Source organism: Phocoena sinus, chromosome X, assembly GCF_008692025.1.
Source record: "Phocoena sinus isolate mPhoSin1 chromosome X, mPhoSin1.pri, whole genome shotgun sequence".
Taxonomy (NCBI): Eukaryota; Metazoa; Chordata; class Mammalia; order Artiodactyla; family Phocoenidae; genus Phocoena; species Phocoena sinus.
Genome location: NC_045784.1, coordinates 21,375,617 through 21,395,115, shown reverse-complemented (window position 1 = coordinate 21,395,115; position 19,499 = coordinate 21,375,617). Strand labels below are relative to the sequence as shown.

Sequence of the window (19,499 nt, the reverse complement as noted above, 5' to 3'; positions counted from 1 at the left end):
CCAGGGGTTCTCAGCCTCGGCACTACTGATATTTGGGGCTGGATCATTCTTTACTGAGAGGCTGTCCTGCGCACTGTAGGAGGCTTAGCAGCATCCCTGGCCTCTACCCACTAGTTACCAGTATCACCAACCACCCCCCCCCCCCCCGACAAGTTGTGACAACCAAACTACCCCCCGGGGGGCAAAATCGCCCCAGCTAAGAACCACTGCTCTAGTCCAGTGACTAGTCTCATCTCCCCTCTTTCCTACCTCACTGAGTAGGGAGGGCCGATCACAAAGCTGTGGCCGCCTCTTTCTCCTCTGGTCATTGGAGCATTGCCAGTTTGTACTTCCTTACCTTCTCCACAAGAAGAGAGGCCTATGAAAGGCAGGGCCTATGTCTTCTGGTTTGTGATTTTCTACTTTTCCACTATGGGTGATTAGAAACTCTGTACATAATTTTCAATATTAGTTCATCTCTTGTTTCTTTTAGGTCCATGTTTTAATAATTATTTCTGTAGTTCTAATTAGTTAATATTTATCAGCAAATCATATCACATTCCATGATTTATTACTATAGCCCTGTCTCACCACTCCCTCACTTAGTCTGGACTCCTTGGCTAGGGTCATTACATGGAGTCTTACACTCTCCCCTGGCCAATTACCAAAACCACATTTAAAAAACATTATATGAGCCCTCTCCTTAAGCAACTGGCTTCTGGGGGCAGAATGAGTACATACAAGCACATTCTTAAATATGCTGCTTAGAACATCAGATTATCGAAGGAGATGGACCCTATGATTTCACATTCCAGGGGCCAAAAGAGTTATGAAACCATGAGACCATCAGCATCTGATCAGCAACATTGTGGTTTTTCCCTTGGGAGAAACCCCTCGCAGAGAATGATAAGCTAGAAGCAAAGATAATTAGCAACCGGTAGAACAATCCTCCACAAAGGGTGCTGATTAGAATGGAGCAGCATCCACTTGGAAGAAGGCATCGAGCCACTGGAATAGGCAGAAATGCACTTCAACATTTTAATCGATATTTTGGAGAAGATAAAAGAGGGAAGGCTAATCACAGCATCAGATCTGTAGAAGCCAAAAAGCTGGGTGCACGGCAGAACCAGTATCCAAAATATCCACAATGGGACAGTGATGGGCTGAGCACAGCAAAGGGAGACTTCACAGGGTTCACTGGAAGGAGGGAGACTTCACAGGGTTCACTGGAAGGTCTCTGCCCCAGAGAGTGCTGGTTGGCCCCCAATACTCAGTCTACTCTTTTTTTTTTTTTTTTTTTTTTAGTAACGAAATAAGCTATTACCTCCATGTGACTAATTTCTGGTCCGTGAAATGTACGGAGTGTTGGGTGGGAGTTCTGGGAAGGCTGCTTGAAGAACTGACTTGGCTGGGAAGTGCATCCTTTTGACCCTTCAACCTTTTCTCTGTCTTGTAGCCTGTGATGGCTTGAAGGAGCTTGTGCAGTCACCTTGGACCACACTGTGACCTTGAGGGTGGAAGCCCGGCACTGCTGATGACACTGTTGAGCCATATCTATAGCAATCCACACCTGGCTTTCTGTCACACGATAAAAAAATTCATGTTTCTTAGGTAGTGAATTAAATGTCTATTCTGTTTAAGCCACTGTTACTTTTGGTCTCCATTTTCCTCAGCTCAGTACATTTCCTATCTGTTATGAGTTGAATTATGTCCCTAAAAAGATATATTGAGGTCCTCACCCCCAGCACCTGTGGATGTGGCCTTATTTGGAAATAGGTCTTGGCAGAGAAAATCAAGTTAAGGTGAGGTCATACTGGATTACAGTGGGCCCTAATCCAGTATGACTGGTGTCCTTATAAGACGAAAAGAGACACACTGGGAGGAGGCCACGTGACTGTGGTAGCAGAGACTGCAGTGACGTATTTACAGGCAAAAGAACGCCAGGGATTACCAGAAGCTAGAAGAGGCAAGGAATGATTTTCCCCTACAGGTTTCAGAGGGAGAGTTCCCTATGGCGCCTGTATATCAGACTTCTAGCTAGCTTCCAGAACCATGAAACAGGAAATTTCTGTCGTTTTAAGCCACTCAGTTTGAGGTACTTCATTACAGCAGCCCTAGGAAACTAATATAGTACTAATGGAGTCTTACATTACGTAAAAATAAACCACTTGGGTCTCAGAAAACCTGATAAGGCATGGCTTAGCAATTGTATGTGTCGAGAAATTATTATCTGTTTAAGCATATGAAACACTCAAAATGAATCAATGCTGTGAATATGGATACCAAGAACGTTAATGCAACCCTAAAAAGACTTCAAAGAAATGTACTACCTAGAAAAGTTGGCAGTGGCAGGTTTATTCTGCTCCATACTAGTGCTAGTGAGAACTCACCAAGTGCTGCATGCAACTTTTCTGAAAGCAAAGCACTAAAGAAATGATTGAAGATCTAGGAATACTTGGCCTAGCAGGGGAAAGCTTAGGAAGACAGCTACCTTCCAATATCTAAAAGGTTCTCAGAAAACAGGCAGAGAGTAGGTGCTTACTGAAGGCAAGAACAGAGGAAGGATCAGTCTAGCTTTGTGTAATACCATTCAACTGAACTAGGACCAACAAGGGAGGCACAGGACACAAATTTAGGTCAAATGTAAGACCTATCTAGCTAATGAAAATAAAATAAACTTTAAAAGTATGTTGAATGAAGCAACCCAAGTGTCCATCAACAGATAAATGGATGAATATATTGTGGTATACCTATCCAATGGACTATTATTTGGCCATAAAAAGGAATGAAGCACTGCCACAGGTTACAACATGGATGAACCTCAGAAACAAAGCCAGACACACAATGTCACACGCTCTATGGTTCCATTTATATAAAATATCCAACCTAGGTAAATCCATAGAGACAGAAAGCAGATTAGTGGTTTCCAGGGGCTGAAAGAAGGGGAGGAATGGGGCGTGACTGCTTAATAGGTACGGGGTTTTCTTTCGGGAAAATGAAAATGTTTTGGAACTAGATAGAGGTAGTGATCACACAACACTGTGAATGCAGCAGTACTAAGTGCCACTGCATTATTCACTTTAAGATGGTTAATTTTGTCGTGTGAATTTCACCTCGATACTTTTTTAAAAAATGAAAAAAAGTATATTGAAAAGGAAGGCTGGCATCTGCTCAGGCTAAGCAAATCTGCATGTAGAATCTAGCAAACTCTGCATCAGAAAACAAGCACAGGAAAATCAGAGCAGAGAACTCCAAAAGGCCCTTCGTGGTAAAAACCCGTCATCTACTGGAGGGTAACCCATGACTAGATACAGATGTTTAAGACTTTCCATCACAGTCCCAAGGTTCTCTTCCTGTACAGCTTATGATTACTGCCTTAAGAGACCACAACTATCTTCATGTTTTCAACTTATGCAGAAACAAGACACTGTCCCACGTAGCCTGGCAACATTTGCACTGTCTCTAACCTACTTTTTAAATCAATAATCCGTCAGCCACAGCCATTTTGAAATTGCAACACACAATGATCACAAGTTCAGTATTTCCCTTCTCCCTTGAAGGCCAGAGTCCTATATGGTACCAATGTTCCGTTACAAAAGATTTTAACAATTTTACAACTGAGGATAATGTGAGACACACTAGGGGTGTCCCACAGTAGGACTAGAAGTCATTTCAGTGCCTTCCTCACGAGGGGTCTTCAAGAAATTTTGTCGAACAAACTAAACTCCGCCACAGGGCTCCTGCCCCCGACAGCGTCACAAGTAAATGTTTTCTTATCAAGTATGGATTCAAGTATGGCAATGTTAGTGAGGAAAAGTTTAACTTGGTTTGAAATCTTAGTTCGATTAAGGAAAAACCAAAACAAACAAACTAATGCTTTCTTTTTGGTGAATTACATAATACAGGATCCCCTGGGGGTTCAGCTCACTAGCCATACAGACTTGGCCACCTTAAGAAGTAAAAAAACCACATCCTTAAAATAAATATATATTAAGATAATTATTCTCTACTTGGGTAAGTCTTGTCTCTATCGTCAGTGTGAAAAAGGGTTCTATTCACTTAGGAACTTACACATATACTGGAGTTTTCATTCCTGTATTTATCTGCACTTCCTATGTGCAGAGGATGCCAGAGAGTATATTCCTAATAACCAGCAATTTGTATACTGTTAAATTGCCGTGAACCTGAAAAAACTTAACTGATTTTTTTAAGGTATCTGAGAAGACAGACATGTCTAAAACCCTGAGAACAAAACCATCCCAGCTTTCTTTCTTGTAACACTGGCAAGAGGAGCCAGAAAAAGAGCCAGCTCTCATACCCCAAGTCAATTCTGTAAAGTACTCAAGCCAACTGCAACTCAGGGCTAAAGGAGAGATTTATCATGTGAGGATGAGACTGGCACAGTAAGAGCCAAGTACTTTACCATCAAACTTGACAACATATTTAAAGTCCCCACTAGTCAAACATTAGGAAAGTCTGCTGATTTTGTCCATGTGGATATTCACAAATGCCTATTTTTGCCCACAGACATCAATTTTACATAATCCATGTAATGCTAAACTACTTTTACAAATAAGGAAGTGTCCTGTTCGTTGCTATGTCCCTAGTCCCTAGCAAAGTGCCTAGGATATAGTAGGGGTTTAATAAACTATTATTAAATGAAAGTAATGTATGACTGAGACACAGCAACCCAGAACTTAAGACCCAGTTAAGCATAATCCTGCAAAATAGACCCTTTGGAAAACCCTGTGGTAATTACAATGATCCTGTCCATCGCACTACTGATTTTGGAGCTACCTTGGAACTATCTCTAAAAAGATGCAGCTTTTCCCTCCTACTAGGAAAGCCCAGGAACATCATAAATAGAATTAAGAGATTCCCCACTCATTACCAGCAACTGAAAATGGACTGCAAAAGAGTGGGCTGAGTCCCACCGTCAAGGTCCCTGTGAGGAATGGCGAAGAGCAGTATCACCAACCAGGATGCTCTGAACCTCCAGTTATTCCAGACGGTCATGTTCTGAGCAGCAACATGGCCTGAGCAGCTAAGCTAGGAAAGCTTTTCCCTGGGAAGAGTAGTTGATAACCTTGGTAAATGCCTGCCTAACATGCTCCCATCTTGAGGACAAGAAAATGAAGGGAAAAAATACTTCAAAATGCATGTGTTTGTTCACTCATTTAAAAAAGGGTCATAAATAATAAAAGATAACCTGATGTATTAAAGCACTACCAGTAACATCATCGGCATTTACTGGAAAGTTACCGATCTACTAGCTGCACACTTTCCTTTCACTTTCTCTCACCAGGAATGGAATCCTAAGACCGGCTGACTTTCTAAGAAGTAATTCAGTTTTCACTGAACTTGACCTGATGAGCTAGATGCTTAAAAAGTCTCAAAGGCAGCATCGGTTCATGAAGCAAGGTGATTCCCCTGGAGTGTACAACTGGATTGATGAGTCACACTAAATATATATACTTTTGCTTTCTTTTCGCGCCTGCTGATGCACATCTTAGGATGAGACTGACGTAAAAAGAATTCGCGGGCTTCCCTGGTGGCGCAGTGGTTGAGAGTCCGCCTGCCAATGCAGGGGACACGGGTTCGTGCCCCGGTCTGGGAGGATCCCACGTGCCGCGGAGCGGCTGGGCCCGTGAGCCATGGCCGCTGGGCCTGCGCGTCCGGAGCCTGTGCTCCGCAGCGGGAGAGGCCACAACAGTGAGAGGCCCGCATACCGCAAAAAAAAAAAAAAAAAAAAAGAATTCGCTATAACAGCTAATTCTCACTTATGTGTTCCATATTTTTTAAAAAATCTACATCCTACTTTGCTAATTACCAAAGATATACTAAATAAGGCAAGGAACATTTTATACCTATCAAATTAGTTAAAAATAAATTAACGATAATGCCCAAATGCTGCAAAGGCAGTGGTAAAACTGGTACTTAAGTTGAGATAATCCATTAAGAAAGTAATGTGGCAACATGAATCATGTCCACATTGTATTTATGCACTTAGATATGTACTGTTGATAAGAAATATTTGGAATAATAAATAATTTAAGCAGGAAAACATTCATCACAATTTTCTAGTAAAGGGATAGCGAAATTGCCTAAAATGTCCAATGAGAGGAATGGTTAAATTTGTGTTTAAAAGTTTTGGTACTGAAAATTAACTAGCAACAGAGACAGATGCTCGGAAAAAGACAAACATGATACAAAAAGTGTATCTTCATTATGACTGAAACCACATAAAAAATACACATGGATATGCAAAAGAACAAGGGTATACACAACAATGGTGGTAGCCCTTTGTAGTTCTTGACTTCTCATTAAATTTTGTGAAATGATATATTATCTTACAATTAAAATAAAAACCCATGAGAACTTTAAAATATTTTTCTAAAACTAGCCTGTGTATCAACCCTTTTCAGTGAAAAGATCTGAAGATAAAATCTGGTTGTAAAACTGGCCTATGAGTTAAAAAATAAGTAAATAACAAGTTCCCTATTCTTACTCTCTTCGCACCCAGATCCTTACAAATCCTTGGACCAGATAAATTTGGAAAGTGAGGCATATTACAGTCCTGTATTGGTGAGGCAGACTTCACATTATCATTTTACAGGTTCCAGGACAATCTACAATAAGTCCTGTTTAACCTTGGCCAGCCCAGAGTTGGCTAGAAGTACTTGATCACAAAACCCTCTTTGCCTGGAAGACCTTCAAACACTCCTCTCCACACAGTTTGGGAAATGCTGCTTGGGTCCATGATGCTCAGAGGGGGCGACAGAGGGAAGGCATCTTAATTACCAGTAAGGTGCTTCCAGACTATGTGCTCCCCAGATGGGAGTCACCAACGAGAGACTGCCTTATCCCTCAGGTGTATGTACTAAGGACGAGAAAACGCTTGAGAACTACTCCTCTGTGCTGCTACTTAGAAACAATGGAATCCCATACAAATCAAATAAGCCCTTTTTGGTATAGGTTTGGGAGGTTTTCTGGCCCCTGCAAAAGGGGTTCTGATCCAGTCCAAAGGTAACATAACAGCAGTTTCTACAAAGGAAAGTTATCTATTCTCTGTAATTAAGAAGTGGCAACCAAAGATATGAGTAACCCATGTGGGAACCAGTCAGCTTCTCTTTTAGATATAAATATATACTGTTCATGATGTGAAAAATAAAGCATGTATCTTTTTGAAGTCTGGATATTTTCTTAAATACATGTGTGCAGGGTGTCACCACAGGGCATATACCAAATATCGACTTCCCAGAGCTAAGGGAGGAGCAAGCTCCCCCCAACACACACAGACAGACAGACAGACACACACACACACACACACACGCACACACGCAGACACACACACACTTCTTGAGCATGATACGACCGTCACCTCTGGTCGAAGTGTAGCTTTCATGCAGACTTGGCAAAGAGGTCCATTTCGGGAGAACTGAAGGGGAAGGTGCCGAGTTCGATTTCGACATGTTGGCTCCTCACAAATCAACCAGCCCTGGAGAGACAAAGGATGCTTCAGTCCTATCACCGCCATCAACTAATACAAATAAGAACCATATCGTGATCAAGATAGACTCACTGTGATCAAGGTAGACTCATTTCATTCAAACCCTCCTTAGAGATTCTGAAATAGCTCTCTACCCTTCTTTCCTGACGTGTTAATTTGATCTATGCCCCAAACATAAAAGTTAGGAAACTCATAAAGTTAAAAAAAAAAAAAAAACAAATCACATGAGACGTTATTTACTTTACTTAAAAGAAATCCCCAACCCCACCGAATACATCAAAACCTCCAAATAAAAACTCGTATGATTACATGCAGAATGTAAACTGATGGGTTTACAGGAAATTATAATCTAAATAGGAAAGCAAGGTCTAAAAGCTTTACACAAAGCCTAAAAGCAATTCACTATGGGCTGGCTTTAAGAAGCAAGTTGTATGGTACCAACTAAAACAACACAGAGAAGGGAGAGATTCATGTAGCTTCTACCTATCTGAGACATATAACTACTACCATACCAAAATACCCTGAACTAGAAAAGAGAATCAGTGGTTCTGAGTCATAGGCAACTGTTTGTTCCAATTCCTAGGGCTATTACCACATTTTCTTGATTTGAGGACATGGTTTTATTCACATTTTAATGTTTCTGAAACACAGACACCTTTACAAGTGACATGTATTTATGTTTCCTCCAAAAAAGCTGTTAAGAGCGCAGCTCACAATCGATGGCCCCTCAGAATTAAAGACACAAGATACTTTGCTTCAGCCTGTTCTAGGTATGGGGGAGACAGAGGGATTGTGGGGCTGACAGCAGCAGCTGGTAATACATTTTAAATGTAGCCTATAAAACTGAACATGAGACTAGTTTTTTCTTGAAGTATCAACTTAGGCATATTAATAAAGGAAACAGTAGCATTCAAGGAAACCATGTATGAAAAATGCAGGACTGAACCACCCCTTCATCATTCATTTGGGTTTGTGACACTATTTGCTACCTGAGGCTTTACACACTTGCGAATATCTATCAGTTAATATTCACAACCATAGCTGTAATTCATTCAATTCTTAACAAAAAATTTTAAAAAGCAAGCAGATAGGTCAATTACCATGTTTTGAGACAATAAAGTATTAAGTACCAGAATACAACCCAGAAGTTAAAATTATTTTTTAATTTTTAAAATATAATGTTCAAAAGCTACAGTTCTTTTCAGATGTTTTTGAAACTTGATTCCATCAATTTACGACAACTTCATGACTCACCAGGTGAGCTGCCAACCAGGGAGATGCTAAATTGTCACCTCACCTGTTTCTAAAGCAAACACCCAACTCTATCTCTGACAGAGTTACTAACTAAATGTCCTTTCAAATCATATAGAAAACAGATAATATAATTTGTCTAGACTTCCTACCAGTTATAATTAACATTAAAGAGGTCTTTTCTTCTTTGTCACCTCTCTATTCAGTACTTATTTGGGTTTGTTTGTACTTACTATCTGTTAATCTCCCTTTACAAATGACAACAATAACTAGTGCTATTATGCATGGAAATTAAACATGCTGATAACTGTGTGAAGGGAACTGGGGCTGAAAAAAAAATATTAGAAGCCTATAACTCTTTATGCCTCTTGTTTTATTTTGATAATTAAGCTTTTGGTCTTGGCGTATTTTAAATAAAACTCTTCTATGGGGGAAAGAGGCCCTAATCATATTCAATATATACTTTGCTTCCATTCAGTTTTGTCAAGTACATTTGGTTAACCCTTTGTTCCCCCAGCAAATATTGACTGACTGTGCTAAATATACCTTTCAAGGAACATTTGAGCTGCTAAAAATAAATATGCCAGGCCTTTGAAAATATTCCATGATGGCGCAAATCTTACGTTACAAGATCTCACAGTGCATTTTGCCTCTCATAGGTGATAAGAACAAAGCAAAAGAAAACACTAACGTTGTATAAATTCCCTTTGAATTACCACTCACAAGGACAAAATTAAACTTATTTTCATCTCCAATTTGGGAAATAACATGCTGCCCAAAGGTACATTGCCAAGTCAGTGGAAGGAAAAAAAATTTAATAATGTGTAGTTCTTTGGAAGCCCAACCTATAAAAACGTTTGGCTTTTAATAAAAAACCCCAGAACCACTCTAAGGATGTCTGCCATCCAAATATGTCATTTTATTATGCAATGCCACATTGTCATAACCAAGAGTAATACGGTCATTAAGTTTTCCGATGGCTACTTTAACCATGTTTATAAGTAGAGGGTTCAAAAGAGGTGACTGCTGGCCTGTCCAATAGCAAAGCAAACCTTTACCAAAACATGCAAAACTCTATCACCTGTTGCTTTAGTCTCAGCATCACTAATTTCTTGAAATCACTGTGTATGAAATTGTGTCAAATGCTGATTGGTTCTGATTGCTAAATTATATTTCTGAGGCCTCAACGAAAATGGTTTCTGTCTGCACATGCTAAAAAGGGATCGATTTCCACTTGTAACTGAGGTGTTCTTGGTAGCTGCACCTTAAACACAAACTGCCATTCATTTGTGTACATCTGTATTTTTAGAAGGATGCACACACAGAAATCACCCACACCCGGAAATGTGGTGCATAGGAGGCATTCAAAAATATCTTTTGAAGAAAATAAATGAATAAAATAGAAGCAATAAAATAAAAATGCACAGGAGCAGATTTATGGAAAACAAGGAAAGGGTCTAAAATTCACAGGAGAAAAAAACTTCACAGTAGTTTTCATACTCTGGAATCAAATATATGATGGGTCTTTCTCCCATTCCCAATCAGTTACCAAATCTGTCCGCTGGCCTTATAGTCCCATTATCACCAACCTCACTCAAGCCCAGACCTCAAAACTGAACTACTATGGTAGCTCATGCCTGGTTTCCCTGACTCCATGCTCTCCCACATCCAATGCACAGACTTGCCGAGTGTAGCTGCCCAAGGCCTCTCCACTCCCATCCCCCAATGGTACACCTTCCATAGAGGATAAGAACACATGCTATGGTCCCATTCCTCCTTTCTCATCATTCTCTTACGCCAGCTCTTCCCCCCACAGTGGTGGTTTTCTCACTGTCCTCACCACTTTTTGCCTGTTGCCAACTCCTTGTCTCTGCTCATGCTGTATAACCTCTGCCTAAAATGCCCATTCCTTGAGCATCAACTTCTATTCCTCTCCCGTAAAATTTTCCCAGCCCTCAGGAACTTCTCCCTCTAGCCCAGCTGCCACTGAGCACACTCTGCTTTGCACTCTCCTGGAACCATCTTATTTTACCTCCCTAACTGGATGGTCAGGCCCTCAGGGAATGACCCACTTTGGATCTGGTAGTGTCCCACCCAATATCAAGCACAAGCATTCACACTCAATCAAGAAAACCGAGCTGAGGTTATGAAAAGGTTATGCACTTCAGTGTGGTCTCTCCCCTCCCATTTATTAATAGGTAATTTTGTATAAAGTTGCCAAACCTCTCTCTAAGCCTCAGTTTCCTCGTCTATAAAACAGGAGGTAATAATATTTACCCTGTTAGAGTTGTTATATAAGAAAGCCCACACAAATGTTCAGTAAATGTCAAATACTGTTATTATCCTCCATATGCCTCCGGTACTGGGGAATGTCAGTGCTGTACTTACAGCTGACAATGCATTATTCAAAATGCACTATTCTAACCAGGAAAGAACCTGGTCAGTTTCTGCCTGGTGTTATCCCAAAATGGAGAACTTAGGGATAACCCGTAAGATTAGGTGGAGCTGCTTCTCAATTTGATTGCAAAATAGTACAACTATGCAGAAGTGCTTTATTTTGGGATTTACAGAGATTTTCAAGAGACAACACGACACAGTACTGCAGTGACGTATGATTTAAACTGTAATGGCTCTCCAGGATTGCAGTGACAGGGTTACAGGGCGAGGTCTGCCAGCATGCGTGCTGTTACAGAGTTCATCGTATCATTACTATTTTTCTATAATGGCCATTAACTGCTCCTCTCCCCAAACTATATGCACTTTGAGAATACCAGACACTCTTTTCACCCAAAACCATTTATAAATGTTCTGGGGTTCCCGTGCAGTCACATTTTTCTGTCACAGAATTATCCCCAGTGTAAAACGGGTCTTCTTATAGACAGTGCACAGTATGGGCCCACAGCTGCTTTTGAAGAATGACATGTTGTGATTTGGGATTTCCAGAAATATCAAAAAACAAATTGCTTTCTGACCCACATTTGCACCCAAAACTGGGAGAAAATTTTCCTAAGATCTCCAGGGGAAGTTTTAGCAGGAACATAATTTTGCTTTTAAAGTTAAATCTTCTACACCGCAGCATGCTGGCATGTCAAAGAGTGATTATTAAGTCTCAGAGAGGTGCCAGGGTAGGAGACGAAAGAGCAAATCAGGAAAGATACACACACATAAACTAGCTATTCACCAAAGTTAATACAAAAATATTTTTAACAAAATTATCAAACAAAACAAGTGGAAAGTGCCTCGTCGGTCAATGTTAAGAATTTTAAATATTATTAAAATTGATTTTTAAAGTAAGACATCTCTTTAAGTGAACAGTCACATGTCATTTCATCCAAGTTATTTGAAACTTATTGATCTTATCATCTGTGCAAGGACCAGACTCTGCCATCAGTTTGCTGAAAAGATAATGGAGCACTCCCAAACTGTTATGATAGGTTAGATGCAAACAGTGGTCCTCATTTAGACACAGAGAATAGCACTACAAGTGGAAAAATTCCAACCTCAGCAATTGTATATTACAGGATAAATTAGCAAGTTGTTCTGCTTTGCCTCGCATCAAATTCAATACCCTAGCCTTGTTATTTGAATTTGCAATCAGAAGCTGAGCATCAGAAGATGTACCTGAGGTACATTAAAGAGCCCCATGCAAGCCATCTTCTCCTGCTATACTGTGAGCAGAGAAAGCCAACAATTACCAGCAATTTTATTTTACCACTGTAGGACAATACTAGAACAGTTAAAACTGTCTCCGTACAAGCAACCAGGGAAAATATACTTGAAATGACTTTATACGGAAAATTACATTTTGGGGGAAAAAGTTCAATGGAGGACATGTATCTTTCTGTATGGGCAGCTAAAATCTCTCCTAGTATATTCAAGCCTATTCTATAAAATACTCTCCCTATTCATCCAACTCAAAAGCAAGCTACATTCTTAGGCTGTAATAGGTCACAACTAAGTACACAATACCTTGCTTCAGGAATAATTTTGCTTTGTCTGTCAATTGTCAACAAAGCACAAAGAGCTCATGCAACCCAGCCATGTACTGTGGATGACAGAGATCTAACAAAATACAAATAGTAAGAATACAAGATTTCTGAGCCGCCCTGTTTTCACTTTACGCGAGGAACTGAAAGCATTTTCCTCTCCACATTCCATTAATCTCTATTGTATTACAAATCTTTTCATAAAAGACTCTTTTTTTCCCCTACGTGAAGCTACAAGTGACTTGGGGATGTAATATTCCAACCATGATGAATGTCCGGCTTTCCAACAACATGAATGGTTATAAATGGATGTGTCAGTTAAGGCATACAGTCATTTCAACAAGGAAAAAAGAAAGAATCAAATGGAATGAGATGGAAAAATGGCTACTCTGATGCTCACATTAATATTTTAGTGATGAGCCCTCTAAGAAAAATTGTTCATTACTTCCAACACGGCTCCGGCCTCTCAACTCCTCGCTCTTGAAAAAACATCACCTTAGGTATGTATACATACTAACAAATAAACTTCAAAAGTTAACTCAAGGCTTAGTTTCATCAATATGTACACAGAAAAAAAGACTGGAAGGAAATACTCTAAAAAGCCATCCGTGGTTATCTCTAGGTAGTTTCTTCTGTTTCTGTATTTCGTAAAATTTCTACAAGTGTATAGTTTTTTAATCAGAAAACTGTTATTAAATGGGGGGTGGGGGAAGAGACAGTTTTGCCAAGACTGTTCAATATAAGTGAATTACTAACACATCTGAAAAATATTTTGAGCTTTAACATGTGTTTGGTTGTTTCCAAAATGATTTTTCAGAGAATGGGCTTATGGGAAAAAAAGGCACATAAAAAACATTTTCTTAAAAATTTTTTTTTACTCTCAGAAATTTCAAGAGTAGGTCGATTTAAGCGCATAAGCAGTTTCCAAATAGAAAGTGGCAGGGCATGCATTATTAGTATTACAATCATACATGAAATTAAGCTACTCACTAAAATGCACACAGCCTTCTATGGAATATGATTTGATCTCCAAGGGTAGGTAATAAATCAGTTTTAAAGAGAGGTGCTTTGTTCCTCAGGCCTCTTCTCCTGTCTTTATTCCGTGTACGAATGGATCAGCTTAGATGTCCAGGGTAGGGATCAAATAAAAAATTCAATCAGGAGGGCAGGCCTAGAAACTTATTACTAGCAGAGCTTCTTTTCTTTGCTCAAGTCTAGCTAAAAGTAATTTTTATTGTTCGTTTGTTTCCAGGCTATTTATCGGCATGGTTTAATACGATATACCTTTGGGTACTGAACAACAAATGTTCAAACTGAACTATCTATGCAGTTGCCTCAAAGGGCATCTTAAAATCAGAATGGACTTCAAACCATCACCAGGCAGTGTTTGTTCATTTAACTTTAATTATTTTCTCCTTGAGAATGGTACTAATGAAACTGAATATCTTTCATGGTTTCGAAGGACCGTCTGAATAGTCTGTAAACAGAACTAAGGGTAGACGAGAGATCTGGCTGAGCCAGGGGGTTGCTAGGTGATGTAGAATGTAAACCCACAAACTTGTTAAGGTTTGCTTTGCTTTCATGCCACTTTCACACACTCTCAAAAGTTTTGAGAATTGATTTTTCAGGTGGCCATTAAAAAAAAAAGAAGAGAACCCCCCCCTCCGAAATACTCCCCCAAACGCTCTGCCAGATTCGGAAGAGTTGAAATCCATCTGACCTTTGGCTGTAACCTGGGAAACTTTTGCTTTTACGTAAATGTAGGATCGTGTACTTTATGAATGCCATCACCAAAGAAGCAAATCCACAAAAGTGGATTTCCAAATTTCAAAACGACATGTCTAATCTTTTCTTATTCAACTTGGAATAAAATAAAGATTTCTTTCCAGAAAAAAAAACCTGTGACCACAGCTTAGAGGGATTTGGGGCACAAAACCCACAACCCCATGGCAAATACCTCAGCACAGATTACCGTCGTGACAGACCTCTCGGTTTAGCCCCTGGAGGCTCTCTTCTGGCCTATACACCAGGTCTCACTGCCTGTAAGGCTTCTCCCTGCCGCCCCTCCCCCAAGCTCCTTCTTAAGTAGCTGATCAGAGATTGTCCAGTAAGAGCACTTTATTAGATCATCAGGCAGAGGGGTTCACAAGTACTGAGAGCAATGGGCTCAAATGCGGCACATCAGTTTTAATAGACCAGGGGCTACTAGTAAACTGCAGATACTGCTGAGAACTTTCCATGCACTGAACTCTTGAAAAAGCACCGTCTCTCCAGCTTAAATGCAGCTGCCTCTTTCAATGCCGCAAATGGGTAAATTTGACAAAAAAGCCACCATTAAGACTACATGAAAGGCTCAAGACAACATCCTTTCAATGCTTTGTACTTCAGTAATCAGATGTACTTACTCACCCCCTCCCCCAAACCCGATCAAGAACTATTTCTGAATGGTAGGAAATAATTCCACTTTGTACATCTTTTAGTTAATCAAGACTTTCTATTCAGCAATTTGACCTTTTGTTCAAAACAGGATTATCAGTTTTTTCGCCAGTTACCAAGGGCGACTCGCATGGTGAACATAATTGCAATAATTTGCAAAACACCATGGCAACCCACATTACAACTAGGTAAATACTGGGCTTTTGTGCTACATTGTTATTTTCAGAGATGCTGAAGTCAAAGAACGAATGACAAATGAACACAAAATTTATATTTGCTTTGTCTCAAAAGAGAAGAAAATTGATAACAAGAATTGGGGGGAAACGGACTACAGCTGTAATTTCTAACTTGATTAATTAGGATGGTAACAGTCCTTAACAGTATATTCAACAAACAGCCCTGACTTCTTCTCTCCACCCACCTCTCTCTATACCACTACCAGTATCCACCCCCATCCCAGACAAATTTTTTCAGCTTGGAGAACAAACATCCCCCATTTGCTCTTTTCTTCAACTTAATGGAATCCTTAATTGCAGAATATTGTTCTCCTGCTCTTCACGGCAATGAAAACGGAGAGAAAGGAGGAGAGTGCCAGGGCAGACAGGGAGCTACAGTCATTTTTTTCCTGCCTCTTTTGGACACCCCAGGCCCAATGATGAGACGGCATTTTTCTGGTATCAGCAGCTGTTTCGTAGCAGACAATAAAGTAAAAACTATTTAGCTTTGCAGAAAAGCCACTTCTTTCCTCTTGGCAATACAAGGTAAGTCTACACGGCGAGATGAAGTTTCATAATTTAAATGCCAGAACGTAAGATGAGAAAATAATGATAATAAAAAAATACATTTTTCCTGTAAAGAAATTATTAACTGTGGTTCTGTCCAAAAAGCTGTTGAAATGCATGTGTTGGCTATCTGGGGAAGATGTTTGACAATACCACCCGTGTGCTGAAAGCCACTTTATACTCAGAGAGCCCAATTCACAAAACAATTTAAAAACAGAAACTCAGTACTCAGAAATTAACACAGAAATCAAAATCATATTCTTTGTAAACATGGTCTGGAAAATAGTATTATCATCCCTTCTGTAATAAATGTGACGATTAGGAAAGTTATATCAGAATTGTTTTACTTAGGTATGAAAGGCAGGTTCTACTTTATAGTAAAGGAGCAGTTTTTTCTAAGAGGCACAAATTCTGCTGTAACACCTAGCTTTTTGGAAATTATCAAAATTGACTTTCCCATGTAAAATGTAATGTTTGGGAACGAGAAAAGAAAAATACACAGAAAGGGTTTACAGAAGTTATACAGCCGAGATCGTGAAAAACAAGAAGCACCAGATACACTCTCAACACAGCCCAGCCTGCTTTCCTCCATCTGCTGATTACAAGGCAGAGCAAAAGCAGTCTCTCAAATGATCTGCATATACAGTCCTCCTAACTTTTGAAAAATCAAATGAACGTGATACTGTAATGGGTCCATTTTTATTTCGTCAGGTCTGAAAACTCCCAGATAGATTTCTAAGATTCAGCTTAGAGAGATCACAATATAACATTCTTCAGAATATGCCTCTGAAATTACAGATACTGTGATTTCTCCTGATAAGTAAAAATCGAAAGAATGTGACACGTTAACTCCTTCTCAGTCAGTGACAACCTCTTTACACTTGGAAAATATATTTTATTTTCTGGCTTAGTTCATTCTGAATTTACCATACCTATATTCAATGCATTCCTACCTAAAGCCCAAACGTTAAGAGGAAATGGATTCTTCAATGCCAAATGATAAAGGGTTCAACAAGCTGTATTTTTTGATCAAACAGACTTGACGACAGATCATAAAGTGGGCCTAAGATCGTCATGACACTTGAACTTATAGCTAAGAAACCCTGTTTATAAATGAAATATTTTAGAATCTATCTGGAATTTCTTCACTTATAATATTTTACTTAGTATACTTGTTCCCTCCTGTCCCAACCTTTTGTAGCTTCTATGGCTTTTGTGGTTCCTGTGGGGTTTTTTTCCCTTTTCTCCTCTTTTTTTTCTTCTTTTTTCTCAACTGGATAGGATGCTTCTTGACTTCTATTTGTGAACTGCAACATCCAACCCTCTATAACGCCAATAAATTACTCAAATCAAGAATGGCAAATACCAAGCAGGTGGACTGCATTCCATCTCCAACTCCATCCCCACAGGCGATATAGGATGAAAACTGGTACTCAAAATGAAACCCACCTCTGCTATCCCTGCCCTGAATCCTGCTTGCTCTAGAATTCTCAACTCCGGCTGCACAGTGGAATCACTAGGGGAACATTACAAAACAGATTACTGGTCGCCACCCCGGAGTTTCTGACTCAGTCGGTCTTGGGGGGGGTGCCTGAGAATGTGCATCTCTAACAAGCTCCCAGGAGATACTACTGCTGCTGCTGGTCCCAGGACCACGCTTTGGGAACCACCAGTCTGGGGTATAGAATGGGCATCAGGATTTTAAAAATCTCCCCGAGTGATTCCAATGTGTGGCTCTGGCTGAGATTCACTGTCTGTGTGATTCTCATTCTCTACTGTTCTAAGGGAACTACTGGTTATTATCTTCGGAAGAATGAAGTTTATAAACAGAACTGTACTAAAAAACTCCGCCCTCTCAACTCTTTCTCCTTCAACATTTACTCTTTCTTTAGATACTATTGATGTGATTCTCTCTTTTACTCTTTCGAAGTTCTCCATGTGCCATTAGAATTCTTAGCAAAGCCTCATACTGGACGTAATTCTATTAGAACTGACCAATTCCTACCTGGTTTATAACATGTATGTAGCTTAGTAACATTCTTCCCTTAAACAAACCAATAAACAAACCCTTACTCTAGCACTGACAATACAGTCCCTACGATATGAAGTGCGCTTCACTTAGGAACACAGAATTTTAAGAGTGCTGGTGAAAATTGTGTCTCTGAAAGCAAGTGCAATTCCATTTTTGACTTTGACAAGTAATATGAAATATATTTGAACCCTAAATTTTAAAGTTGGAAGGAACTTTAGAGCTCTAGTCTAATCCTTCACATTCTATCTGAAGAAAATGAGGCCCAGGAAAAAGTAGACTCCTTGTACGCTGTCACAGCAATAAGCTGCAGGGCCACCTGGGTCTCTGAACTTCTAGTCCAGTGCTCTTTGCTCTCTGTACCTACTCTGCTTAGTCCATGAGCCAAGAGCCATATGTGGTTCCTGAGTACTTGAAACATGGCTAGTCCAAATTGCGCTGTGCTGTAAGTGTAAAATACACAGCGAATTTCAAAGACTTAGTCCCAAACAGGCAATATAAAGTATCCAACTGATGTTTTAAATATTCATTAGATTGAAATAATTTGAATATAATGGGTTAAGTAAAATCTATTACACTACAACTATCTCTCCCCTTGTTTTTAAAAATACAAGAAATGTATCATATACACTGTGCTAAATCTTGCTTTTCTCCACTTAAAAGTAGAGGAAATTATACCCTCTAAGCATAGATAGACCATCAACGTTCTTATTAATGGCGGCACAGAATTCTCTTGTATGATTGTAATAATTCAATAAATCAGTCCTCTTTTGACCAACAATTAGGTTGTTTTTGGTCTCTTACTATTACCAGTAATGTTGCAAGGAATATTCTTGTACAGTACCTTTGACAACATCTGCAAGTCCTGCATATCTGTAAGGAGAGATACCCAAATTGGAATTGCTGAGTCAAAAGGTATATTCATTTAAAATTTTGAAAGATGTCACCAAGCTGTGGTCCAAATAAGGCGTACCAGCTTCCACACTGCCCAGCAGTGCATTCGAGTACTCCTTTCCCCGCACCCTTGCCTACTGACAGGGCTACCTATTATCTAACTTTTGGATCTCTGTCATTCAGATAGGTGAAAAATGGTATTCGTTTGGACTTCTGAACTTAAGAGTGAGCTTGAACATCTCTACCTATGTTTATAAGCCATTTGCATTTCTTCCTCTATGAACTGCTTGCTCCTGTCCTTTACCAATTGATTTTTCTACTAGGTTGTTGGTCTTTTTCTCCTTGATTTGCAAGACTGCTTTATATGTGAAGGAAATTTGCCCTTTATTTGCTACGCAGGCAGCTACATTTTCCCTTGTTCATCATTTCTCTTTTGACTTTATGGGGTGTGTCTGTATATGTAACTTCTGCCCTGCAGAAATTTTTATTTTTTAATTTGTAGTCAAATTTATTGATAGTTTTCCTCTTTGGAGTCTGATTTTTGTGTTGTTTCAAAAAGTCTTCCCAACTCCAAGATAATTAAAAATATCCATTACTTTTATAGTTTCATTTTCTAAGTCTAAGTTTTTGAG

At 39.5% G+C, this 19,499-nt stretch overlaps 1 protein-coding gene across 2 annotated transcripts in view; it reads right to left on the bottom strand.

Annotated features, from left to right (window-relative positions):
* The window catches only part of POLA1 (DNA polymerase alpha 1, catalytic subunit), a 283,290-nt gene that overhangs the window by 95,342 nt on the left and 168,449 nt on the right, over positions 1–19,499 (bottom strand). For both annotated transcript variants that reach the window (XM_032620647.1, XM_032620648.1), the window contains one exon: positions 7,361–7,477. In XM_032620647.1, the coding sequence (XP_032476538.1) occupies positions 7,361–7,477 (117 nt within the window). The remainder of the gene's footprint in view (positions 1–7,360; positions 7,478–19,499) is intronic.